The sequence below is a fragment of the Salmo salar genome, chromosome ssa11 (assembly GCF_905237065.1).
Source record: "Salmo salar chromosome ssa11, Ssal_v3.1, whole genome shotgun sequence".
Lineage (NCBI taxonomy): Eukaryota > Metazoa > Chordata > Actinopteri > Salmoniformes > Salmonidae > Salmo > Salmo salar.
The window spans coordinates 25,054,751-25,082,673 of NC_059452.1; the positions used below are offsets into that span (position 1 = coordinate 25,054,751).

Genomic DNA, 27,923 nt, shown 5'->3' on the forward strand with positions numbered 1-27,923 from the left:
GCTGCCATCTACCCTTCTTACAGATACCCCATCTGTTCCCCAAACACACTCTACCCCTCCTATTATAGGTAGTCTTTCCCCCACTGAACCATCAAATACCTTCCCCCAAATAGACCAAACTTCTATCTCCCACGTTGACCAACCCGTCGTCTCCCACGTTGACCAACCCGCTGGCTCCCACGTTGACCAACCCCACGTTGACCAACCCGCCGTCTCCCACGTTGACCAACCCGCCGTCTCCCACGTTGACCAACCCGCCGTCTCCCACGTTGACCAACCCGCCGTCTCCCACGTTGACCAACCCGCCGTCTCCCACGTTGACCAACCCGCCGTCTCCCACGTTGACCAACCCGCCGTCTCCCACGTTGACCAACCCGCCGTCTCCCAATTATTGAATGGCCCCTCTACTCAGGAAACTGACTTGTTCTCCACACCTCTGTGTCACACCCATTCTCTTTCCCTCAAGCATCAAGTACCACCCCAAACAGACCTACCCTTTCCCCCACAATCATGACAGACAGACCACCTCCTCTTACAGGTGTACCCTGCAGTACCCTTCCACCAAGCCCCTCTGAACCTGTACTATCCAATACCCCTTCATCTCTCCAAGTAGACTCTTCAAATACACCATCCACCACCCCCACACAACCTATCCCAAATCCTCTGGTTTAACGTTACAGCCTCTACCTCTCCTTTCCAGCTCACAGTCCTCCTCTGCCTCTTCAGTCTTACAAACCCTGTCTTGCTCTTTGCTTTAGCTTCAAACTGTTCGGATTGAGAAACCACCACACAACCTACTTAATAACTAACACACGCTTTTCTCTAGATGCAGTGAGGTTTCCATGGTTACCCCCATTTCTCCAACACTAACCCCCTCCTTATTATTCCTTGTGGCCTCCTACTGTTCCTAATTGGCAGCTCAAGGTGTCCTGAGTAAGGAGGATGTGCTAAGTGTCTCTGAGTCCTCTGATTCCCCCACAGTTGACATGATGGCACAAACAGACTGGCAACCAGGCTACTGTAGACCGTGTGGTCACATCAAATGGATTCTAATGGTCTGGTTTTATATTAGAGTAGCCTGTTACCTGACGGTGATGACTACTTGTACAGATTGACCAGCCTGAAATAACCTCCCACCATTCAGACCAGTTGACTTTATATTAGTGAGATGATGGAGCACTGAGCTAGCCCTCGTTTATGCTCAATTCATTGATATAATTAGTCAAAAGATAAATTGACCTAATAATGTATCTCCGTGGGTTCGTTACAAAGAGGGAGGACGTGCTTGTCTATTAGTCATGGTTAGGGCTTGACTTGGGCAGGAGCTCACCAGAGCTGAATACCTGCACCACACATGTTCTACTGCTTGAGCTCCTTTTCCTAGCTCAAGCACCTAAATGTAAACAGTACCAGCACTCAAAATGAGTGCCAGCACCTATTTCAGTCCAAGTCAAGCACTGGTCATGGAGGCAGAACAGTACTTCCCTGGTACTGTTCTGCGCTGTGGGAGAGCACTCTGAGCACTGTTGGAGATGCACCTACTGGTTGATGTGTTTTACAGTATTTGATCTTGGTGGCTTTGTTTCTGATTCTGTCCCCTATGGTGCTGCTGGGGTGTTGGCGATGTGCCTTTTTCTATTGTTGTTGTTGCTATGGGAATATTAAGGTCATGCTGCTTGTTGCCTTATTGTTCTTTTGCCTGGTTCTCAGTATGTGCTATAGTTATATCCAGAAAAGTACTGTACTTCATTTAGTTTTTTATAAGCTGATTGACACCCATCATTAGCTGACTGTTTTTACTCCCATCCCTCTCTGTCCATCTCTTCCTGTTTTGTTACACATAGCTTTCATACCAATACCATGCATGTTTGTTCAATGTTAACTCCCATTATCATTTATTTTTATGTTTCATTATAGCCATTTGTCATTTTCATGTTGTAATGTTGTATTCCATGTCACAATGTGTTTTAAAAAATGCATGGCTTGTGATACACATGTTTTCATATTTATTCATGATATTGTATGTTTTTGAATCATGCTATTTTTCATTTTGTGTTTTAACTCATTAAAGACAAATAATATATTTACCTGTGTGGTGTTGTGATTACCATGAGTGTAGTAACTGTTGTCTGTGCTCTCTGTGTGGTGATGTGATTACCATGAGTGTAGTAACTGTTGTCTGTGCTCTCTGTGTGGTGTTGTGATTACCATGAGTGTAGTAACTGTTGTCTGTGCTCTCTGTGTGGTGATGTGATTACCATGAGTGTAGTAACTGTTGTCTGTGCTCTCTGTGTGGTGATGTGATTACCATGAGTGTAGTAACTGTTGTCTGTGCTCTCTGTGTGGTGATGTGATTACCATGAGTGTAGTAACTGTTGTCTGTGCTCTCTGTGTGGTGATGTGATTACCATGAGTGTAGTAACTGTTGTCTGTGCTCTCTGTGTGGTGTTGTGATTACCATGAGTGTAGTAACTGTTGTCTGTGCTCTCTATGTGGTGATGTGATTACCATGAGTGTAGTAACTGTTGTCTGTGCTCTCTCTGTGTGGTGTTGTGATTACCATGAGTGTAGTAACTGTTGTCTGTGCTCTCTCTGTGTGGTGTTGTGATTACCATGAGTGTAGTAACTGTTGTCTGTGCTCTCTGTGTGGTGATGGGATTACCAAGAGTGTAGTAACTGTTGTCTCCTTACTGATCGCCTTAGTTCACTGTTACTGCTCTCCCTCCTCCTTCAGTCCTTCCAGAGCCTCCAAATCAGTCAATAATGTCTACAATGCTGGTAGCAGTAAATTGACTGCTGCTCCTATCGTGTTATTGACAGGTGCTGGAGAACTATAACAAGGGGAAGACAGCCCTGCTGTCGGCTGCTAAGGTAATGGTGAGCCCAACCGAGGTGGACCTGAACCCAGAGACCATCTTCATGGCAGCCGCCCCGCCTCCTGCCTCCCAACAACCCACCCCAACCACCCAACACCGCAGGAACAGCAGTGTTCGGTCAGTCCACTGGGATACGGGTGGAGCTTTGGGAGGGTCTGGGCAGAGACTGGAAAAATATATGACTGACTGACTAATCAAAAATCTCATGCGTGTGTACAGGTAACTGCCCAAATAATGGAAACACTTGAGTAAATTAAGGATACAAAGTATATCGAAAGCAGGTGCTTCCACACGTGTGGTTCCTGAGTTAATTAAGCAATTAACATCCCATCATGCTTAGGGTCATGTGTAAAAATGCTGGGCAGGCTGTTATTTTTTACATTTTAGCTACCATGGCTCTGCCCCCATAGGATGACAATACCCCTATCCACTGAATGGTGGATGAGCATGAAATTGATTATGTTGCATCCCTCCAATAGAGTTCCAGTCACGTGTAGAATCTATACCAAGGTGCATTGAAGCTGTTCTGGCTCGTGGTGGCCCTACAACCTATTAAGACACTTTATGTTGGTGTTTCCTTTATTTTGGCCATTGAATGAATGAATGAATGTATGTTATGTGCAAGAATGTACCTAGTCCTTCAAGGTTTGTTCTATGTGTTCAGATAGTAAAGCATGACAGCATTAACTCTGCCACTAACTTTCTCCCATGCACGCTCCTCGCTCTCTGACCCACAGTCATTGGTCTGACTCCAGATCAGTGGCAACGTATGGTAGTACAGTCCCCCCCCCCCCTCGCCCCCTCTGGTTTAGCCCCTGTAGAACAGAAGTAGTCTAGTGGCCTGTTAGTGATTGTGAAGTGTAACCCTAACCTTTATCCCTCTCTCCTACCCCTCTGTGCTCCAACACCTCTCCTCTATCACTCTATCATCTCTACTCTCTATAATACCCCCCTTTCTTTACTCACATCCATCTTATATTATTCCTACCGTATTCTACCTTTTTCTTACTTGACCCCTTACCATTTCTGCCTCCAATTTATTTCCTCCCTCCCTCCCTCCCTCCTTTGCTTTCATCCTCTTTCCCTCCTTTCCTCCTCTCAGTTCCTGTGCTCGCTCTGAGATATCCCTGGATGGCTTTGCGGAGTGCCCCCCTCCCCCAGTGCCAGTGGTTCTGCGGGGGGCCAGGGAGCGCCTTACCGTGGAGCTGAGGGACCGCCACGCCCCCCCTGGCCGTGATGGAGAGCCTGTCAGACGCCGAGTCCCTCTACAGCCTGGACTCCCGACGCTCCTCAGCTGCACTCAGGGGCTCGCCCATGCTGGGGTGCCTCCCCTTCCAACTGAATGCACCTATCCCTGAGGAGAACCCCTCTCTCAGCTCCCGCACTGAGCTGCTGGCTGCCGACTGCCTCTACCAGGCCACCCCAGAGCACGAGCTGGGAGAGGCAGGACCTTACTTCACTCCTCTGGGATCCGGCTCCACCCCAGACTACCCCATGCGCCTCTCCCCTTCCACCCCGCGCTATAGTGGCCACCACTCCCCAGCACCACTGGCCCAGAGTGTCATAGGTCAGCCTTTCACACAAAAAGAGCCTTGTGCCGCCCCTTGCTATCAAATGCCTGGCATTTACAGCCCAGGCAGCACCCCTAATGCTCCCCTCAGCCCACGCTTCAGCCATGGGGAGGAGGAGGGAGTAGAGGCAGAAGGATGGGAAACAGAGACAGGAGAGTCACAGCCCTCCTCCTCCACTCCTCCAGCCCAGCTGTCCAACGGCAACCCTAGCCAGGCAGTGCTGGAGTTTGCACAGTACCTGGACTCTCTCTTCAGGCTGGATGGCAGTGGCTCACCGCCTCTGGAGTTGTCTGACGGGGAGTCCGAGTCCGGTCGGGGGTCGTATGGTCAGGGAGAGGGGCCAGGGGAAGGACAGAGGGGGGACGATACACAGCTTCTGGCTCGGGCCACAATGGAGCCTAACCTGGTCCCCAAGCCCCCGCGTACCTTTGCTGGATCTGCTGACCCTTCCTCTGGCATCTCCCTCTCACCCTCATTCCCTCTCTCTTCCTCTGGTGAGCTCAATGACCTCTCTCCCGCCGACGGAGCACCTCTTCCCACGCACTCACTACGAACCTCCACTCCCTGTCCCTACCCTGAAGAAAACACACTGGCGTCTATGGTATAGTGGCCCACTCAGTCCCTCCATGACTCTTTCTCTCTCCTCTTTCCTTATTCCGTTGCTGCATCTATCTGATGTTAAAGTATCACTGAACATGCATGCGGAATGCAATCTGCTATGCTGTTACAGTACCTTACAAAGACATGACATGGCAGACCATAATGAATAAGACTGAGATGAAAAACCATTTTCAGGTGTCAAAAGCTGTGTAAAGCATTTTCACTACTATTGTAATAATACATTTTAATCTCTGTCTGCATGCCAGGGGCCTGTTCTGCTTTGGGGTGAAAAGCCTCACCACTGACTGTCATTCCAACACACACTATCTCACTCACATCAACACATGGTAGCATTACAGCCCTGCAGTGACGTGACTTTATCAAATGGGAGACAACTGAACAGGGGTAGGGAGGAGTTAGACACTAGGTGGGGTTTTCATTGGCACATAACCACAATTAACTTACCCTCCTCCCTCATCAGCTCCTAAAGCTTATTCATCTTTAATATCAGGAAAGTAAAAAAACGGAGACAGATGCTGAACAATAGAAAGGAGAGAGAGAAGACGTTTTGTTTCTCAGGTCTATCAGGAAATGACAGTGTGGAAGAGAAGGAGTGTAGATCATAGAGAATTGATGTGTCTTAAAACTGTGATTGTGACAAATGTTAAGAATGTGGTTTTGGTCTTTGGTCTTTTATAGCATGAGGAACATAGTATCCATTTTAACAGAAATCACTCGTCAGTCAGCAACTCTTTCTAACATATTCCTGTTCAAACGGTGTTAAAACGCCCTGGCGAGGATGAGGAAGCTATCCCTACACCACTGCCATGGCACAAATCTCCAAAAACATGTCTCTCTCCAAGTGTTTGTACCAAGCCAATTATGCTATATAAAAAAAACATGAGATGCACTGTAGGAGATTGTTCCTCTTAAAGGGGTCTTGCTGAGGTACACAATTATGTCAATGACTTCTAAGTCTTTGGTTCCCTTTAAACTGGTTCATCTCAAGCATATTGGGGTTGAACTGGATGGGTTGTAGTGCCCACTTTCACTACATTTTACTAAAACATGTGGCAAACATATTTCATATCAGTTGTATTAGTTGGATCAAACACTACATTATTTATTACTGTTGTTTCTTACTATTATTGATGTTATTATTATCCTTATTATTACTCTTGTAACAGTTTGGTTTGCGTTCTATGAGTTTGCTTTCAGTTGCTGGGAAAGGCTGGTGAATTTCAGCCAACTCTCTCAAAATAAGGGAATATCTCTGTGGGAAAATATCTCTGTCCAAGTGAAAAAGTACTGGGTGTCAACATCACAGGAGGTTGGTGGCACCTTAATTGGGGAGGACGAGCTCGTGGTAATAGCTGGAGCGGAATTAGCGGAATGGTATCAAAAACATGGTTTCTATGTGTTTGATTCCATTCGCTCTGTTCCAGCCATTATTATGAGCCGTTCTCCCCTCAGCAGCCTCCACTAGCTGCCATGGTGATGGCAGAAAGACAGATTCTATAATAGGAAGTGGGGTCATTACAGTGACCTCTGATACAATACATCCATTATGAAGGGGTCACTGTGGTGACCTATAGAAGCTTTACTCTTAGAAATGGCTTTGCTGTGGTGTCACTCAACAGGCCTCACTCTGTGGCCAGATTACAGTTTGACACCACACAAATCCATGCTCTCACAGCAGTCTCTACTTTGCCAACACAGTGTTGAACAACCAGTGTGAAATAGCTTTGCTGCAGTGGGTCATGGCCCAGTGTCGGCTATATCAGCACCACCATAGGAAGATGCCACATTCTCTTTTCACCATGACATGTACAGCAGTGTCTTCTTTGTCCTTATTTAAATGCAGATGTCATGTTTCCTGTCTTTGTAAAAAAAAAAGATTAAATGAAAATAGAATAACGTAGAAAATGACTGTATTACGGTAACAGGTATATTACAAATCTATATCAATATTGACATATATAGAAAAAGTACAAATGTATGGAGAAAAAAAAGGAATATATTTAGTGAGAAAGATCTATATGACAGATTGGCAGAATTGAACAAAATTGATAACTGATTTAGAAATTGGTCTGTGTTGACAGATAAATAATTCAATGATGTCTTGTCCATGTTTACCTGGTTTGCTCTCTTCCCTTCCTGTCCCAGATTGAGAATGTATTTAACCCCACCACCCCTCACTGCCCTGCCTGTAATGGAATAAAGCAAAACCAATTTTAAAGAAAATTACTTCAAACTTTTTTTTTTAAATGTCATTTCTATTTGCTAACCTCTCAACAAAATGCATATTTTTAGCTAGATAGGCCTACCATAATGGTGGTTGTGCGGTGGGAGAATAGTGAGAAAACATTGGTAGCAACCTACATAACAGCCCAAATGCCAGCTGGCTTTAGTTTGAAATGATCTAGGCCCTATCTGGATGTCTGACATTATGCTTCTGTTGATTGCACATTCAAGTAGATATTCACATGTAAATTATAAAGTCATATTTTGTTAATTGTAGACCAATGAACCCAGTATATAGCTATTTCATGACAGGTTATAGCTATCCATTCACAAATCAAGTTAAAGAGACAGTTTTTCTCCACTGAATTATACTGTCTCTTGTGAAAGAAATCTATATGCTACTGGGTGGGTGTGATGATACTCCGCTTTAGTAGGTGGCACTATAGCCAGTGCATGCAGAGTAGTCCACGGGTTTCTGACAGGCGAAGAAGAGTTCCACTTCCGGAAATTAAATTATTCACACGATAACGTCAATATCGTTTAATTAGCTAGCTATCTAACGTTAAATGTATAAAACTATACATTATTGCTTTGCCGCTTAGCTAAGAAGAGGGAATGAATGAACAGTTTGTGATCGACTTCGCACCGGTCAAGCGTGATGGTAAATGTACTGATCAAATCGAAGTCTGCTGCCTAAACCTGCTAGCTAGCTAAGCTTGAAGCTAGCTGGATACTTGTTTTTACTTGTCAAGATTTCAGTTTATCATGAGAAGTGTGATGTTAGCTAGCTATATACACTATATATAGTTGGTATTTTATAATAAACGCCGACTAAACTAGTTGGTTTTAGCGAATCTATTAAGTTTTCATTGAACGTCAATATAGCTAACTCACCAACCAGTCTGGTTAGCTAAATTGAGTTTGCTGCCAGAGTATTTAAGTTATATTAGATAGTTGTTCAGTTTAGCCTGTTGTCGTTAGCTCGTTTTACCTCACAGAATGCCTTTGATTGACAGCTAGTGTTGTAAGCGGTCACTGGGTTAATGTCGTTACGTAGTTTTTTATAAAGAGACCTGCTTGGCTCTTTTAGGCAAGGCCAAGTAACGTTACAGGAACTTGTTTTTTTCTTTCTGTAACAGTTGTCCAAAATGGCTTCATTTTCTCTAGGAGAGGAAGCCATTTTAGACTGTTGATACATTCCCTGGCAGTGTGTCAACGGACCAGGAGCCATATTTATTTCTCTGTCTCTCTGTGGTTGAATGGTCAGGCTCAGCATGTGCATGTCTGGAAAGTACAGTTCACAGGGCCGGCTCTGATTCCACAGATGAAAACCAAGCACCGCATCTACTACATCACCCTGTTCTCTGTGGTGCTGCTGGGACTCATCGCCACAGAGATGTTCCAGTTCTGGCCACACTCCATCGAATCAACGGCAGACTGGAGCCTGGACCGACGCAGCGTGCACGATGCATCTCTCGTCCGACTGCCTGTCTCCAACCCTATTCCCGAGAGAGGGGACCTTAGCTGCAGAATGCACACTTGTTTTGATGTGTATCGATGTAGCTACAACCCTAAGAATAGAATCAAGGTGCGCCTAGTCTCCATCACACGTCACAAATTACAGATACGTGAAGTTAGTTTCATCTGCTATTGTTAGTCTCTGAACCTTGTCTTTTGAACCACATGATTGAAGGATGTTATATATCCAACAGCAGCTAAAGTGGACCATCAGAAATGACTGTGCCTGTCTGGCAGGTGTACATCTATCTCTGCAGCGTTTTGTGGATGAGGTAGGAGTGCCAATCAGCAGCACAGGCCTGTCTCGAGAGTACAATGACCTGCTCAGTGCCATCTCCGACAGTGAGTTCTACAGTCATGACATCACCAGGGCATGCCTGTTCGTGCCCTCTATTGATGTACTCAATCAGAACTCTCTGTGCATCCGGAAGACTGCCCAGGCTCTGGCCATGCTCCCCAGGTAACCTTTCCTGCACACTGCTCGGGTTGCACTGTTATCTCCTCCACCCCGAAGCTGGTAATTCTCTCTCCTTCTTTACCCTCTGTCATTCTTCCTCTCCCTGCTCTCATCTACCACATTGATCTATGAGCCTATTTCAGATATCTAAGTGCACACATTTGTAGGTTTTTGACCCCTAAAGATGTTCGTTTCCAGGTGGGACAAAGGGATGAACCACCTTCTGTTCAACATGTTACCTGGAGGACCTCCAGACTACAACACAGCCCTTGATGTGCCAAGAGACAGGTAAACATTAATAAACCCAGCACAGAAAAAAATGAAAGTAAATTACAATGAATATCGGTGGATAAACTCACATTTTTGTTTTTTGGTTCATCAACCAACCTTGACTTCCAGCTAATATTTACTCCAGCGTGAGTGATCAGTTTTTGTTAGCAGAGATACTGCTAGGTGCATTTTGTTCTACCAAGACACCACTAGGGGGAAGCATGGTGTTAATTTAGCTTTCAGTTTTCTTTACATATTCTTAGTCTGATATGTTCAAAGAATAGTTTTATACATGTTTTATTTTTGTTAAATTGACTCATAGTTTTTATTAAATTAGTTTTTTCACTCCATATTTTGTAGTTTGACTTGACTAGATAATCCAGATTCAATTTCATATTTTATCTCCAGCACAACTACAGTACTTGCATATAATTACAGGGGGGCTTGAAAAATATTCAGCTAAGATGAAAGTACAACCTAAAAGTAGTCCAGAGATGACAGAACCTCTAGCGGCCTTGAGCAGGCAGACATGCCTAATCTCCTGGTATTAACTGCAACAGAGAGAGGCCATGTTTCCCAGCCTTGCTCTTGGCCGCTCGCTCTTTTGGGTGGAAAAGGTGGGTTTTATGATCCAAAAGCCCTGAGACGATGAACACTTATCTGGAGCTGTAGGGAATTTCCTGGGCTCATCCAGCTGTGCTCCATTTGGCGTGGGGTCTCATCAGAACCAGCTGTGTGTGTATATATAGGCCAGTGTGTGTGTGAGTGAGGTTGTCCTTGCATCCACAGGTAGGACTCCATAACGATTGTTCGTCAGTTCTCATATAACTATTACATACACAGATCTCCAAAAGGATGAGGTTTTGGCAGCCTCTTTTTGTCCATGTGAATACTTCTCAATCTTCATGTTACTCTAGCATTGTTAAGCAGATATGACAAGAAACAGCCAGGGCATATGCACATCTGTCATGTATTGTCTTGCTGCAAAGTTCTGTATAGCTGTCTCTTCTCTCTGTCTTAACTATGTAAGCCTATGTGACAGTGGTGTAACATTGGATACGTGTGTTTGTTTTGTGTGTGTTATAGGGCTCTGCTTGCAGGGGGAGGCTTCTCCATGTGGACCTACAGGCAGGGTTATGACGTCAGCATCCCTGTGTACAGCCCTCTGTCTGCAGGCGTGGAGCTGCCCGAGAGACAGCCTGGGTGAGCAGCAACACCACCACCCCGTTTCAGCACATAGCATAGGGCTCTTATCAGTTCCTCAAGCAAGACAACAGGCATCCTCACTTCATGTGACAGTGGGAACATTTGGGAAGTTATCTTTTAGAGTCACCATCATCAGTCACAGAGTTTTACATTATTTCTAATGGTGTCCCGGCTGCAGGCCCCGGCGCTACTTCATTCTGTCATCTCAGACGGCCATCCTCCGTGAGTACCGGGCAGAGCTAGAGAGGCTGAAGGAGGAGAACGGGGAGGCTCTGCTCCTCCTGGACAAGTGCAGTAACCTATCTCAGGGAGCCGCCTCAGCGAGGAAACGCTGCTACAAGGGCCAGGTGTTCAACTACCCCCAGATCCTCCAGGTGAGACGCACACAGACCTACTACCATTTAGACTAACATGTACACACACTTGTAGACATTACACAGCTTAGGGGGAAATTGATGTTTAACATTGATAATGGCCATGCAGATCTGACTTAAATGCATTTAGAGGGCTCTGCTCAGCTGTGTAGGTCATCTCTAAGAGTTAGCAGTCCATCTATGTGGGTAACTTTATGCAGAGTATACCTGGGAAACTATAACAATGCCTGTGGCAGTCAACCAGTGTGCCTCTCTGCACTCTCTGTCTGCTCAGAGTGCATCTCCAGCCCGTCTCTGGCCTGTCTAGACAGGAAGTGCGCTTATCATCTGGTATGGGTGCAGCGTAGCTACACATCTGGGAGACGTCCCACCAAGGAGAGGGCCTAGAGGGGTGGAGGGGTGGGGTGGCAGTATCTCAGTGAAAGCACCCCCCTCCCCCCTTCTCCACCTCTGACAGTGGAAAGGTTCGCTATAAGTGATGCCTGTATTTTAGAATAATATTTTAGGTTGCCTGCTTGTATACTTTTAACGTCTGTAATTGATCCACCGTGACATTACCCTCCCCACCCTAAACTCTTCCATATGGGAGCAAACCTCGACAGTTCATGCAGTCATTTTATCAGACTGACCAAACACAAGCTGCCCACTAATATTGTGTTAGTCTGTTTTTGACCCGTCTAAGCTTCCTTAGTTTGGCGACGGCTATGTCATAAAACCATGTACAGTTGATATGGCTATGATATTGTAATACCTTGTTGTAATCTGTGTTCCCCAGGAGTCGTCGTTCTGTGTGGTGCTGCGCGGGGCTCGGCTGGGACAGGCCACACTCAGTGATGTGCTGCAGGCTGGCTGTGTCCCTGTCATCCTAGCAGACTCATCCTTCTCTGAGGTCCTCGACTGGAAGAGGTACGCTAAAGACGCTGCTCATGATCTCACTCCAACACGTATCTCTGCATTACATTTTCTGAGCTCGTATTGTGATTTCTGATCTAGTTTAATGCCAGTGGCCGTGTTTGCCATTGATACTGAGTGACATTTTTCTGTCTTTGTGTGTGTGTATTGTACAGGGCATCTGTGTTCATTCCAGAGGAGAAGCTCCCAGAGATGTACACCATCTTGAAGAGTATCCCTCACAGGCAGGTGGAGGAGATGCAAAGACAGGTGACAGTCAGATCACATCTTTTCTTCAGCTAACATTCAAATAGACTGAATCCCTTTCCTGGGGATTTTTAGATGTACATATAGGGCACTCTTTATAGAGTTGTAGTAATAGTCTATTTCCAGATGAATACACCTCAGGAGAAAGTACCTCCTGCCCTCTCAGGTTAAGTTAGTGTGAAGACGGGGTCAACAGAGTTGTGACTTTCACGCTCCCATTCCAACCTGTGTGCTTGTGAGACGCGGGCCTCACTGTCAGCCCAATGGAAGCCATAACACAGGCAGACTGAAGGGTGAGACAGACACGTTGTAATGAGCCCTTAGGACTAGAGTTTCTGTCCTGTTGTCTGTTTGGATTGTCTTGTCATGTTCCCAATCTTGATTAAAAAGCTCTTATAAAGGTTATACAGTGTTAGTTTCAGTCGCGCCAAATCAATGACAAATCCCCTCCTTTCACTGGTCCAACTGAGCCTCAATAAACAGAAGTGAAAGCCCTCAGAGAGCTCTGCACGTCCAAGCTGTTTCTCATTCCCTTGTATCAACGCTAGTCCATTTACCAATTAGACTGGCCAAACAGACATATCAGACCCACAGCTCAGAGACCCTGTTGGAGTTGTTTCATTTGCCAAGCCTAGAATATGGCTTCCCTTGGGGTCCCCCTCCTGTCTCTGTAGCTGTGTGGATCTGAAATGCTTATCCACTGCTCTTAGTGTTTCTCTGTCAGTCTGTCTTGTCTAGGGCTTGGAATTTAGTTATGAGATGTGTAATCAGTTGTCTTCCTGTCAGGAAAAGGTTCTCAGTAGAGATGAGGACTGATGATAAGGGGAAGGATTGTAGTTTGTTTGGAGTAAAACAAATACTGATAATAAACATTGTATGAATTCACTGGAGATCAGAGGAATACAACCAAATCATATTGGTCTGAGTTGAGTAGTGAGTACATCTTAAGCCAGGGAACGTGAGGCGTAGGTAGGTATGTCACAGCTGTGTGCGTGCCTGTGGCCCCTGCAGGACTGATGGGAGGAGGGTGTTGGAGCCGGGCTCAGGACGTGTAAGGGTGGGGTAGGGCCGGAGCACAAAGGCCCATCTTATCCAGGATTTATGGGGCGCCGTAGAGCCCATTCCATATCAGTCCACATCTGGAGAGACTCCTCACTCACATTCACTGGAGAGGAGAGGACGCTGGGAATCACTGAGTTGGTCCCCCATAAAGACTTGACATTGTCAGTAGTATAGACAACACATTGTCAACTCTAACTCATTTGGACGTGTGCAAAATGATGTATTTTTTTCTTCTCTTAATTTTTTTTTATAAGAGCTGTAGGAACATAATTGTATTTGCTGATTGATCTTATTGAAGAGCTGAAGTGAAGTATTTACTCACTGTCCAACAGAGGGCCTAACTGTCTTTACTTCCTCAGCGGTTCTGAATTCCACACTATCATCTTCAGTCCTTTATGGGTTTAAAAGTTCTCTAACCATATGGCTAGCATGCCTAAAATACACAATGCTGATCTTTTTTCCACTAATTGGTCTTTTGACCAATCACATCAGCTGTGAAAAAGATCTGATGTGATTGGTCAAAAGGCCAATTAGTTGAAAAAAGATCAGAATAACACAGCCTTACTCATGATGACTCCATGTCAGCTTTGATTGACTATCTGTATGATTTACTAAGTCCTAAATTGAATGATAATTGGATAATTGAGGAGACATTCTGTCTCACTTATACAGGGCCTCACAACTAAGGTCAAATGTAAAACTCCTAATCCATCAGTAGCCAGCAGCATCATTTCAGGAGAAAAAAAATGATTTCAACATTTGATGTGGTAGCATCCACATCGGTCCCAAATTGTGAGCTAAGTGCTTAACAGCTGCTAAATGTTAGCGGTGGTCACCTGAGGCTTTCCTCTGAGCCTTGTTTGTGTCAGACCCTAGGAATAGAATACATGCTTTGTTAGATCAGTACAGCTGAAATGAGTACTTGTCAATCACAGGGCTGCAGCTATAGTACCAAGCCCAATGTAATCCTGTCTGAAGCCTCCCTGTCTAAAAGGAGTTGTCGGACAGCAGAGTATAGCTAGAGAAAGAGATGGTAGACTGGGTTGTTCCCTTGACCCTGGTGGTGAAAGTCTGTCTTCTAGTATGATTTCTCAGTTCCACAGGAACCACTATTGATGATCAGTTGTGTGTCATCGTGGTAATACTACAATGGCCTCCTAAGCAAGTTTGTGCTAAGTAATTGTTCACCACGACAATTTTACTTTTACAAGATTTATATCTTATTAAGAGGCGCAAGTAATTACATTTATTTTAGTTGCAGTAGCATAGATTAGCCAAATCCGTTTTGAATTGATGGATGTTGTTTATGGTCCAAGTTCAAGCACATCTCAGAGAATTCAGCCTCCTTAGCCCAGCGCCGTATGTTAGAGGAAGGCCCAGCCTAGCCTAGCCCAGCGCCGTATGTTAGAGGAAGGCCCAGCGTAGCCTAGCCTAGCCCAGCGCCGTATGTTAGAGGAAGGCCCAGCGTAGCCTAGCCTAGCCCAGCGCCGTATGTTAGAGGAAGGGAACGACAGTGCTGCAGTGAAGCAGACCGCTCTGCCCTTTTTTCTCTGCTGTGACTCAGTCTCGTCTTCCCTCATAAAAATTCCTGCAGGCGCTGGGAGGGGGCGGGGCGGGCCTCTTAGGCCGGAGCAGTTTGCTTTTTGCCTCCTCCCGGTCGGAAAGGAAACTTTCATCACTGGCTGATTTATGGGCCGTTGGGTTCCCCTGAGATTAGAAAGTCTTTTTGAATACTCCTCACCCCCTCCATAAAAATAAACGCTGTTTTTGTATTTCTCCAGTGTTAAAGGGGACTACGGGTGTGGAGTGGGGGCTGGTCCCTTCTCATGTGCCGCTGAGAGCTCTCTGGACCATACGACAACAAAAACACCAGGACAAGCTGCTCCACTGCTATGGAAGGACAGAGCCCTGTAGCCAGGCCAAGACTACCACAGCTCTAGCAAAACGGTTGGCTCATTGGCTAAGCTGTAGCAGCCAATGCTATCACTGTGTTTTTCTGGGTTGCAGTTTTCATTTTGTGCACCGTTGTTGTTGTCTATTTGTCGCTTGATCCTCCTCTGCTCCTAATCCAAAACAGAGGAGAACGTCTTCAGCTGGGGTCTTATTCTCACCCAACAAATATGCTATTAATATCTTGAGTTTCAGGCTGTGTGAGGAGTTTCTAGGGTGTGCTCTGGCTAACGAGACAAATGTCAGTTGGAGTTGAGGGGTCCAGTATGGACCTCCCCCATGTGCTTGTTAAAGAGTGCTGCACTCAGGGTCACCTAGGACCTGCTGAGGTGGAGTCGGGTCACTCCTGGCAGGAGACATTTCTGTTGTAAGGATCATTAACTGTTATGGGCTCCTCTCCCTCCATAGCTGTCTCTTAATGGATCAGTGGGAGGGGAGCACCAGGGAATCTGGGGTGCTGCCTGGGGATGTTGTACAAGTAACATCTGCATTGAAATATGATTGACTGCTAGGCTACACCTTCCCCTCTGGCATCGTAATGCTCCTTGTTACCATGGACTGGTAGTGAAGTGACTAAAAATACATTTTTGATGCACAACTAAATGTAGATGTGTACATAGTTTGCATACATCTTGGATCAAACATGTATCCCAATGGGCCTTAAGCAGGGGTCGCCAACCAGGTTTACTAGACCCTGGTCTATCCACAAGATGTACTTTAGAAGACTCATGGGACCACAGGCCTAATGGTAAAATGCACATGAGGGGGTACTTCAGGGGTTGACCTGGCAGAGTAAAATTCAGTTGGTACAGTAACAGAAACAGGTTAGAACCACTGGCCAGGTTGATATTTGGCTGCCCTGTGCTTTGAAAGTCAGGTGAGCTGTAGAAGGTCTTGGCCTGCTGTAGGACAGATGATGTTAGCGATTCTAACTGTCTAGAACAGTCCTTCCTGTTCTCCAGTCACTGGGATGCCTTCTGAATGTGTGTTGAAGTTCATGACAGCTTGTCTCTTTTTCCAGGGTCCAGACCATATGTTTTTATTCCTTAACAACTCTGTTCTCCTCAGGCCCGCTGGTTCTGGGACGCTTACTTCAGCTCCATGAAGGCCATTGGCATAACAACGCTTCAGATCATTAATGACCGCATCTACCCCTATGCTGCCCGTACAGGGCTATAATCTATGCCCCTCTAGCCTACACCACTAATAATGTTATTGTACTTTACTGTGGTTAACCACTGAGTCTTCTTAGGCATACGAGTCATATTTATGGGGGTTACAGTCTGCAGTGTGTGGTATTGATGTGCTGGCCTCACAACACAGTGACTGACTCCCTCAGTGACAGATATGACACAGTTTTCCCTGGTAAGTCTTTCCCAGTGTATCGGCTGGGTGGCAGGACAGCTTCCTCTTTATAGGTCCCTCTCTCCACACATGTAGCCTAGTGGTCTTTGGCTGCTTGGTAAACACCCAGTACTGCTGAAACAGCCAGTGTGTTTGTGTCAGCAGTTCTGCACTGGGAGGATGCCTCCAGTGTGGTGAAAAATACATGCCTTAGTGTTTGAGTCATTGTGTATGTGTGTGAGAACACTGTTTAAGGAGTGTGTGTGTGTAACCTCTCTGTGGTTGTAGGAGTGTGGGGATGCAGACAGCTTGGCTCAGCTACCACCTCTCAGGGGCTGTTAATCAGCCCAGCCTGATCTGCTGCAGTCCCCAAAGACACCACATGCAGCTCCGCCCTCCTGTCTGTCTGTCTTGTCTGTCTTGTCTGTCCTGTTTGTCCTGTCTGTGCCCATGTTACTCCTTATTGGACAGCCCTACCCAGTCCTACCAATGGGTGGTGATATGTGAGCCAGTCAGGTTATGTTGGTCTGAACAAGTCAAGTTACTCTGACTGAAGGTATGTTTACAACACTTGGCTTCTCAGAGTAATTCAAAGCTCTTCAAGACTTCAGGACTAATTACTTTCTACTCAAGCCAACTGCTCAATCACAGCCAGTGTGGCCTTTTTTTCGGGGCGGGTAGCTGGTTAATCAACAGTTACACTTGACATTACCCACCTCTCTCTGTCAGAAACTCCTGTCTGTCTTTTTTCCCAACCAATCGTCGTCATTTAGGTCTGCTGTCTCAGTCCCTGCTCATGAGGTTAATTGTGCAGGGCCACAGACCTATTACCATTCCAGTGCTAGAGAAGTGCTATCTCTACGTATTCAGTGGAAACACGTCGAGCAGAATTGGAACAGAACACTAAATAAATCAAGCAGTTTTTTTTCTCTCTGCTGTTCTGTATCCTTCGTTCGGGGTCATAATTGAAAGCCCATTTCACAGGCTCTCTGCTAGTAGCAGTGCCTTTAGAAGGGTTTTCAGGCTAGGGAGGGACAGATGGGCTGCTTTTTGTATGGCCGTGGGCATAGTTGTAAGATATGAAACGGGTAATCCATGGTAGTCACCTGTTCAGCCTCTGAAAGGTGGCTGAAGGTTAGGACACTTTGTACCTTAGGGGGCTTTCATATCAGATTGGTTTGGAGAGTTTTCTTCTTCTGAGCTCTGGCGTGTTTTCTCCCTTAGTTTGGACTGGTGTGAACACGCTATCCGCAATTGGGTGCACACTAAACACAGCACCGTGGTTTGCTAAAAAGGGTGGTGTCGGTCCAATTAATTACGCCTTTCATAGTATATTCATAGAATATTCTATGGGAAACGGCAACTGATTATTTTTTAAGCTTGACCTTGACCACTAGAGGACACCTAACGTTTGAATATAGGCTAAGTCGGGGCTTGTTCAGTGGTTTAAATGGGCCAAGAAACCTGGCCAGACGATTCCTTCACTGGTAGAGAGCAGACGAAGCCTGCACTGTGAATGTGCTCATATCAGGACTCTTTAAGATGTGATGGCTGCACTATCTCTGCTTTTCCGAATCCCTGGTAGGAAATCATCACACACCACACACACACACACACACACACCCACACACACCACACACCACACACACCACACACACACACACACACACACACACACACACACACACACACACACACACACACCACACACACACACCACACACACACACCACACAAATCAAAGGCCCCCTGCTGGCTAGATGGACCTGTCTCCAGTCATCACTGGAGCTGCTGTTACTTCCACTTTGTTATGGGAATTCATTTGTTATTGAGGAGAAAACACTGTGTTTGTCAAACACTCAAATGCCATGTTCTCTATGTTTACAATGATTTGCGTCAATCTACTTTTCCAAACACCACCACAATAACGTGTAGCCTGAATCACCCAAATGGCTGCATGTTCCCGTTTTTGTGTAAATTGATCATTGTAACCAGTGAACTCAATTTAACTGGGCTAATTAACATTGGAGAAGTGGCTGTCTTTCTTTCATCTTGTTTATGTCATCTGACAAATGACTTAAGTGGTCCCTTTCCTCTTCTCTTCATCTCACCACTTGTGTCACTGTGTTAGTTTAATTATTTCCCCCTCTGCTTGTATGTCAGTGTCACACCACCCCAGAGAAGTTTCCGTTTGCTAGTAAAGTTGAGTTGTTTTATTGGTGAGGACTGACTGATGTAGGGTATATGGGGTGACCATGTTTATGGCGATGGATATGGTGGACGCCGTTGGAAGAGCCACAGAAACACCAGTCTGTTTGTGGCCACCTGTCTGCAGCAGAACAGAGAAGCACTTCAAGAAGCCCACAGTTTTATTTCAAATCTCCATTCCCTCCCTATGAGGCTAGAACATGTCTGTAGTGGAGGTCTGGAGGCTTTGGGGGGCCTTTGGGTACAGGTGATTAAGTCAGCTGCAACCTCCTTTATTTGAGAATGCTACTATTGTGATGTTTGACAGTTAATTAAGGGTTAAAACCACATCATCCAGTCAACATAATGCTCCTGCTAACAGAGAACGGGAGCGTTGTAGTTGGCCCTGTAGATGAGAGAACCTACATCGTAGTGCACTTTAAGCTGCTGCAGTGAGTCTCTGTGTCGCATGTTGACATATTGTTACTCTTCTATAATCGCATTACTCAAAATGTCAGTTGTTGTCTATATGTTAGTTCAGAGGTCTGGATTAAGTCTCTTTGTGTGTGTGTGTGTGTGTGTGTGTGTGTATATATATATATGTCTCCTTGTGTGTGTCACTGCATCAGAGGGCTCTCTGGACTGCCAGTATTTTCTTTTACAGCGTCACTTGATCTAGGCTAGGGTCTGTGCATCTTCCAGAGTTAACGGGCCATTTTAAGACGGGGCCAGGAAGAGGAGCCAAGTCCCACACTGGCAGTAGACAGCCGCCGACACCGTCGCCTGCATCCCACTGCCTCCCCCTTCTCTCTCTCCCCTGCCCCCCCTCTCTCTCCCGCCCCACTAAAACTAATCTGGACCTCTGCTGCATGGAGCTCACCAGAGCTTCATGACAAAACGTCACATAACATCTCAAAGCAGCAGTGTAGAAACAGCAGGAGAGGCCTAGACTTCCAAGTCATAGTGTGTGGACTCAACTTACACATGTACCTGAGATGAGGGTGGAGCTCTTTGTCTCTGTCTTACACACTCTCTAAGCTGTGCTCCTGAAGCAGCTCAGCTACTGCTCCTTTTTTAGTGTGCTTGGCATTCCAGACCACTTCCAGACCACTTTTAGTGTGCTTGGCATTCCTGGTTGTGAGTCTATTAATCTTTCAAATGAATTCATAGATTATTCCTGTTCCCTAGTAAAACCATTGTATGGAAATCACTGCAGGTGACTTCACTGCTGAATCAAGCAATGGAATGGCAGCTTAAATCACGATGAAAACATGATGCGGGCCAGGATGGCAGACAGATGAAGCTAGCTAGGCATACGTCTGCATTGTAGGAGAGAGTGATTCTAACCTTTTTGGTCTCTTGTCCTCTGTAGAAGTGGTCGAGTGTTCCAGCCTCATCCCACCGAGGTCCCCAGGGTTCACTGCTGTGGTGCTGACCTACGACCGTATCGAGAGCCTCTTCCGGGTCATCACGGAGATCTCCAAGGTTCCCAGCCTGGCCAAGCTACTGGTGGTGTGGAACAACCCGAACAAGAGTCCCCCTGATGGTGAGTCCTAGGCTGTATTCATTAGCACACACCGTAGCGTAACGTTTTGCAAAATATATTTTTTTTGAGGGGCTGAATCTAAAATAAGTTTGTTATTGGACAGGTTCAGGTAGTCCCTCTCCATTTAGGTAGATGTTCTTCTGTTTGGTTTCTAGTGAATACACCTCTGATTCTGACCCTCCCTTCCCCATACTGTTCATTAAACCCATTATTGATTCAAATATTACCCTTAAACAAGCACACCAGCAATAGGAGTTTTCAGGAGTTAACCTTTTCAGTGACAACGATGATGCTATGTTGGATGTTCAGATGGGATATTAGTTTTCTGTCAGATTGCCTTACTTCATAGCTACCATAGAGTCCAAAAAAATGTTATCTCTGTTTAGAGATTGACTAAAGTTGGCAGATCGATACAGACAAGGAATGGGAAAGTGGCTGAACACTCCATGTTAACTGCCAACTTGATGTGAGAAGAAGTGAAGGTTATTTCACCATGCCATGGTTTAATACACAAAATGGAGCTCTTGATGTGTACCAGATGAGTGATAACAGCTTCAGCAGCCAAGACCCATCTCTCCATAAGTTTAGACACTGAAAAGCATGACATGCTCGAGGCTGGAGCCAAACCTCTCTCTGGTGTTGCTTCATGTTGACAATCAGGAAACTGGAGCAGCTCCGTGGCATGTTGCCGCCGGTCGCACAGAAAGAAATCGTCCTACCCACCCCACTCGGTGCTGCAGCAGCCACCTCATTTTAACCTTCCGACGTCAACAGGTCTCCTACGACGTAGAGGCCTTTCATTCATGTTGATATACTGTCCACTACACACACACCACTTCATCAAACAGTGTGCAGTGTTCTGCTAGTCCTGCCTGTCTGTCCTCCTGCCACAGCCCTCATTTAGAGCCCATTAGAGATGTTTCACAGTAAGCTGATATTAGTCATTATTTATTGTGGCTTTCGCTCTAATGATTCCTCTTTACAAGGCCATTAGGTATGCGGCTGTTTATGGCGCCCCTTAACACTGACAGCTCAGGGGACGGCAGGGAGAGAGCAGGGAATTAAATCTATCCTCTGCATAGAGTTGTGTAATGTAATGAAGCAGCGGGCCACTTTGAAGCTCACTCTAATGGCCCAGCGTAGCCTTTGATTAGAGGCGTCAGTGGAGCCTGGCTGGAGCTTTGTGACCCATTAGAATTAACAAGGGGCCGTTCATGGGTCAACTCGGGGCCTCTGCTTGGGATGAGGACGTATTTCCTCCTCATCCTCAAGGCCTGATTGTATTTATTTCAAGCGGCCCTCAGCTGCCGCCTCAAGTCCTGCACGTTTGGCATTTTAACAAGGTGCTGCTGGCAGCCTAAGTCTTGGAGTACTAAGATAAAATACAATTCTATGTTGGACTTTATCTTCTGCTTCTGACATGCACAGAGATTGTACTGTGTTTGGTTGTCATGATTAACTTGATAGTTTATTTGTTCACTCATAAAATCTTCGCATTATGACCTGAAGAAACCTGTTTTTCACATCGGTCAAAGACAGTTATGGAGCTGCAGAGCTTGGAGACAGAGGTAACTACAGGAGAGATGGGGATTGCACCAGGATTCTGTTTCTCTGTAGTGGAAAGCATCTCCTGGTTAGCCCAGGAGAAAGTCCGAAAATGAGAAGCAAAGTAGATGGGCTTCCAGAAGACATTGTTTCAGTTTGTGTGTTCAAACCAATACCAAAAGAAAAGGCCAGGCTAAATCAGAGCTAAGCTAATAACCTTTGTTTTGGTGATTTTTTTTTCTTTTCTCCCCCTGCACTGCACTCATCTCCCAGCTCATCTTTGGAAAAGAGAGGGGGAAAGAGAGAGAAGAAAGCGCTTGAATATATCACAGCAGTGCTCCCGTTGCCAGTTTAGTGTGGAGACGTTCAGAGCTCGTCGGTCAGTTGGGAGCGCTGCCTGCTCGTCAGGCCCCAGTTAGAGCCTTAATGGGGTGACACATTCTGTGCCATCTGTCTGACTCTGCTCCGTGCCATGGACACATCCCAAGCTCACTAAACACTACTTTTAAAAAAGCTAACTTTGTTGCTCTGCCTTGAGAGGAATCTTGTTGTGGTCAGGCTTGCACATGATTCAAGTTGGCGTAGCGATTCGAGTCAGTGATTGTAGTTTTACTGCTAGCGTACTTTTCCACTAGGATTGCCATTATGAAATGTCTCCCTTGATGGCAACCCAACTCCTCTCCTCTCCAACTGAAGTCTAGATGTTAGTTTGACCTAGAAAACTGGCAGTCTGGTTTGATGTCTTAGGTGTAGGTGGGTGATGCAATATATACTGTCAGATTTGGAATGTGTGGAAGTAATTTTCACAGTTTACTTAATGTCTTGCAGCTTCTGAAGTAGCACACAATGCTAACTGACCTGTTTGCCAAGGCCTCCATTGCATTGATAGAATGGATTTTCTATGACCTGTCTGTATAATGTAGGTTTATCACTCATATTCTCTTGATCTCTGTCCCTCGGTTAGATTCTCTATGGCCGAAGATTGCCGCGCCTCTCAAGGTGATGCCCACCAAAGAGAACAAGCTCAGCAACCGCTTCTTCCCCTACGACGAGATCGAGACTGCTGGCCATCGACGATGACATCATCATGCTGACGTCTGACGAACTGCAGTTTGGCTACGAGGTGAGAGAGAGGATACCCTGTATCTCGCCTGGGAGTTATCACCCCAAATGTTTGACCTTGGGCTTAGTGCATTCATACTGGCAGGTAAACGCTGGCCACTTAGTGCTGACCCCAGAGTTTAAACTCATCCAGGGAGCTTAAGTCAGCCTCCAGTAGTGGTATTTGTGAGGCGGCTGCCGGGTGCTGGAGATATGTTTGATGTGATGGACGGTGACAGGCCAGAGCTGATGCTGTCCATGCCTACAGCCCAGCTTGGCACTCACCTGAAGGCATTTAGGACCTATTGAGACAATTGAGGACAATTTGAGGATAATGACATGAAATGAGAGTCAGGTTGCTGTGGGGAAGGAAGGCTGTCTGGCTCTACTGCCTCTCGCTGGGTCTAATAGCGGGACAGGCTGCTGGGCTCTGTTATCCAGTGTCCACACACTTCTCTGCCCATCACAGAGCGGGCCTGTAGCTTTCATCTCTTTAGAGTGAACCTTGGGGCTCAAAGTATCTCAGTGATGGCGGTCTTCTAGCACTACCTTGAAGAAGGTGAAAGGAGGCGACTTGGAATGTTTTTAGTGTTGCCTAATTCCATTAACTTGGAACTTTCCCTAAATTCCTGGAAAACCTGTAATTTGTGTCTAACCGTCTCTTTCCCCCGCCCTGCCCCTCAGTGGAGGGAGTTCCCAGACCGGTTGGTGGGGTACCTGGGTCGGCTCCACCTATGGGACCACGAGATGTGGAAGTACGAGTCCGAAGGCACCAACGAGGTGTCTATGGTTCTGACTGGAGCAGCCTTCTACCACAAGGTTAGCCTCAGACAGAAGCCCCTCCCTCTGTCCCCCTGCCAGGCCCAGTATGTGGAGGGGGCAGGGTTAGGTCACACAGAGAGAGGAGGGAAAAGTCATAGGTTATCTGTCTCACTGTCAACCAAAAGTTTCCTTTTGATTTAAAGCAAATACTTCTGAGAAACACATCCCTCTATTCAGAGGTTTGACTCATTTATCATATCACGAGTAAGTAGGATGACAAGTGTTTTAAATGTATTTCAATATTTATCTGCATGTAGTTTCCACTGCTTGCTGATTTTGATTTTGAGTGACACTGGCTTCCTTCCTTTCCAGTACTTTAACTACCTGTACACTTACAAGATGCCAGGAGACATCAAGAACTGGGTGGATGCTCATATGAACTGTGAGGATATCGCCATGAACTTCCTGGTGGCCAACATCACTGGCAAAGACCCATAAAGGTACAGAACAGTGCACAACATTCTCACACCACCTGAACACAAGTCTTACCAACCCATTATGCTGACATTAGGTCCTTGGGGGGTCAAATTCAATATTGGATGTTCACCAGAGCCATGGCTTGCATCCCAAATTGCATTCTATTCCCTATAATGGTGCACTACTTTTGACCAGAGCCCTATGGGCCCTGGTCCAAATGAGTGAACTTCCTAGTCAATGGGGTGCCATTTGGGATGGAGCTATGTTAATATCTCATTAGGAGCAGTACTACAACATGCATCACATATCAGGAAGCTGAAGACCGCCCCATAACTCCAACTCCACAGAGGTGGAAATGTCCCAGAAGGCAGAAATATTTTTCTTCCAGTCCTGTCCTGCCAGAGGCTCTGTCTCTGATCAGTTCTCACCCCTCTGTGTCCCCTGATACCTCCCCAACGCAGTGACCGTGTCCAGGTGCAGAGACCGCCCCTAAAGCCCAGCCTTAACCTCTCTTATCTGGGTGTCACTGACTGCCGCTCCCCCTCCGACTGTTTTCCTAAGCTTACCAGGGCTCACTCACCCCACCGTCAAAGCAATGCCTACTCCCTCCCTCTGTGCCTGCAGTAGGCTAGCCCCCCCACCCCGCCCCACCCCACACGTCCTCCTCAGCACTGATCTCCAGTCTGGAGTTAGACGGCTTGGTGGGGTGGGTAAGACGGAGGAAGGCCATACATCACCCCTTTAATGAACATACAGCTGTTTCTCCTCGGCACGCAAGCAGCATGCCCTGGCCTTTTAATGACCACTCAGGTATACAGCAGCATGCCCTGGCCTTTTAATGACCACTCAGGTATACAGCAGCATGCCCTGGCCTTTTAATGACCACTCAGGTATACAGCAGCATGCCCTGGCCTTTTAATGACCACTCGGGTATACAGCAGCATGCCCTGGCCTTTTTAATGACCACTCAGGTATACAGCAGCATGCCCTGGCCTTTTAATGACCACTCAGGTATACAGCAGCATGCCCTGGCCTTTTAATGACCACTCCGGTATACAGCAGCATGCCCTGGCCTTTTAATGACCACTCAGGTATACAGCAGCATGCCCTGGCCTTTTAATGACCACTCAGGTATACAGCAGCATGCCCTGGCCTTTTAATGACCACTCAGGTATACAGCAGCATGCCCTGGCCTTTTAATGACCACTCAGGTATACAGCAGCATGCCCTGGCCTTTTAATGACCACTCGGGTATACAGCAGCATGCCCTGGCCTTTTTAATGACCACTCAGGTATACAGCAGCATGCCCTGGCCTTTTAATGACCACTCCGGTATACAGCAGCATGCCCTGGCCTTTTAATGACCACTCAGGTATACAGCAGCACAGCATCCTCCCTCAGCGCAACAGCCCTCAATCACACTCTGCTGCAACAACCACTGCTGGACCTGTTGTCACAACTAGCATGACTTTATCTAATGGGTTTATCACATTCTAGAGAACTGCAACATAAAGGGATACTTCGGGATTTGGGCAATGAAGTCCTTTATCTTCTTCCCCAGAGTCAGATGAACTCATGGATACCATTTTTATGTCTCTGTCTCCGGTATGAAGGAAGTTAGAGGTAGTTTTGCAAGCCAATGCTAACTAGCATTAGCACAATGATTGTAATTCTATGGTATTTACTAGCATGCTAGCAATTGCGCTAAAGCTAGTTAGCAACATCCTTCAAACTGCACGCAGAGACATAAAAACAGTATCCACAGGTTCATCTGACTCTGGAGAAATAGATAAAGGGCTTCATTGCCCAAATCCCGAAGTATCCCTTTAAGCAGTACTGTGCCGGTTATAGACTTGTCTCATCAGCACAGGGATTTGATCTCACCACACAGTAGATTCTGTACTGTAGGTTTTTTAGTTGTGTAGCAATGGCGGAATGGTAGATTGTAAAGGTCACTGTCCTGGTTCCATTTAGGTGACCCCAAGGAAGAAGTTCAAGTGTCCTGAGTGCAGGTAGAGGTAGTAGTGGACATACAATATCTGAACGTGTGGTTTTTTTCTTCTGTGGTTGATTGCCTCAATGTTAACACCGGTAACTTCTGTACACTTTCCCAGATCGGAGTGCATCAACAAGTTTGCGTCGGTGTTCGGCACCATGCCCCTGAAGGTAGTGGAACACCGTGCAGACCCAGTCCTCTACAAGGACGACTTCCCAGAGAAGCTAAAGAGTTTCCCCAACATCGGCAGTCTCTGACCGGACAGGGCTGTGGCCCTGACACCCATACATACCCAGCATCTTCTAGTTCAGGGGAGACATAGAAGAGTTTCTCTGTCCATATAGAACTATCTGGAAGGTTGTTGTTGGTCTCTGTAGGGTGGGGTTGGGAGCCTGTATTGTTTCCTTTCCTAAATACTGGTTTGAAGTGGTGAGAGATGAGATGTGTGTGCTCATTGGTTGACTGGACAGAATCCACTGTGCGCTGATGATGAATCCACTGTGCGACTGAGAGATGACTAGTCTGTGTATGTCCACTGCTGCTGTATTTGAGCCAGAGGCCCCGTGGGCTCTTTGGCTGATCTGGGATCAGTGTATATAAATCACAGCAGTGCTACATTTTAATGTAGCACGGTGAGTCAGGACCGCTGTCTGATGCTGCTGTCTGCCAAGCACAGGGGCGAGGGGATGAGTAATATGTTGAACACCCATATACATAATATATCCCATGTCATTTATCTCGAACTGATGGATTTTTTCAAATGATAAATAATATGGAAAAACAAGGTAGTGTTAGAGGGGGCTTCTTGTCTAAGGTAATTTAATGGCATGAGCTATTTTTATTTGTTTAGTGTGAGCACTGCAGAGGTGTATGGTCAGCTTTCTCTGCATAGAGGATATATCGCAAATAATATGTACACTATATATTTACTGCCAATTGTTCTACTGCTAACACTTTTCAAAAGAACGACCAGTATCTGGACATTTGAATTACCTTTTTTAAAGTGTTGTGCTGCATAATATATAAACTATTGAAGTAACATCTAGTCTGGTATAGGAGGGAAGCTACTGTAATTGATGCGGTGACATTGGACTGTCTGCTTCATGGAGATGGAGGCACCAGGATGTACAACTCCCCAATTCTGATGTCTCTTTTTGTTTTAGGCTTCTGTTAGTCTGTGTAGGCTTGCTCATCTCTCTAAAGGAATGTCCTAAGCATTAAGTTCAAGTCAGCACACACTTTTTAACATGTCAATATTGCCTTTGTTTTCTTTTTTACTTGTGTAAGGATTGTTGTTTGTGATAAATGTGTCCCAAAATATATATAAATATGACTTTGTAAAGAAATACATGCTAAATAAAGATGTTTTTCATGGCCATTTTATTGGCCTGTGATTAAAGAAAGGAACAATGGTACTGCCTCACTCCAACCAAGGTGCATGAATTGAGGTGAAGAGGAAATTCAGCTACTGGAGAACAGAGGAAGTTGAAAAAAGTGATGTCATCGGAAGTGTTCTAGACGTGGAAGACGATGTATGTTTATTGGAGTGGTTTTCTCATGACAGGCAGCAGTAGCAGGCCTCTGTGTCTGTCACGCTCTCTGTCCTCCATTCTGATTTGGTGAAAGCCCATGTCTGACCAGGGCTGTTGTGACAGCCAGGCCGTGTGCAGCACCACTGT

The 27,923-nt window shown here is 46.0% G+C and overlaps 1 protein-coding gene and 1 pseudogene across 1 annotated transcript in view; both read left to right on the forward strand.

Moving 5' to 3' along the window:
* LOC106562320 (diacylglycerol lipase-alpha-like) overlaps positions 1-7,291 on the forward strand; it is a 42,495-nt gene extending 35,204 nt beyond the window's left edge. The window contains 3 exon segments of the mRNA XM_014127123.2: positions 2,821-2,993; positions 3,979-4,099; positions 4,101-7,291. Of these exon segments, the coding sequence (XP_013982598.1) occupies positions 2,821-2,993; positions 3,979-4,099; positions 4,101-5,054 (1,248 nt within the window). The 3' untranslated portion in view covers positions 5,055-7,291.
* A 447-nt stretch (positions 7,292-7,738) lies between these two features.
* LOC106562325 (exostosin-2-like) lies at positions 7,739-27,620 on the forward strand (annotated as a pseudogene).
* Positions 27,621-27,923: the final 303 nt, after the last annotated feature.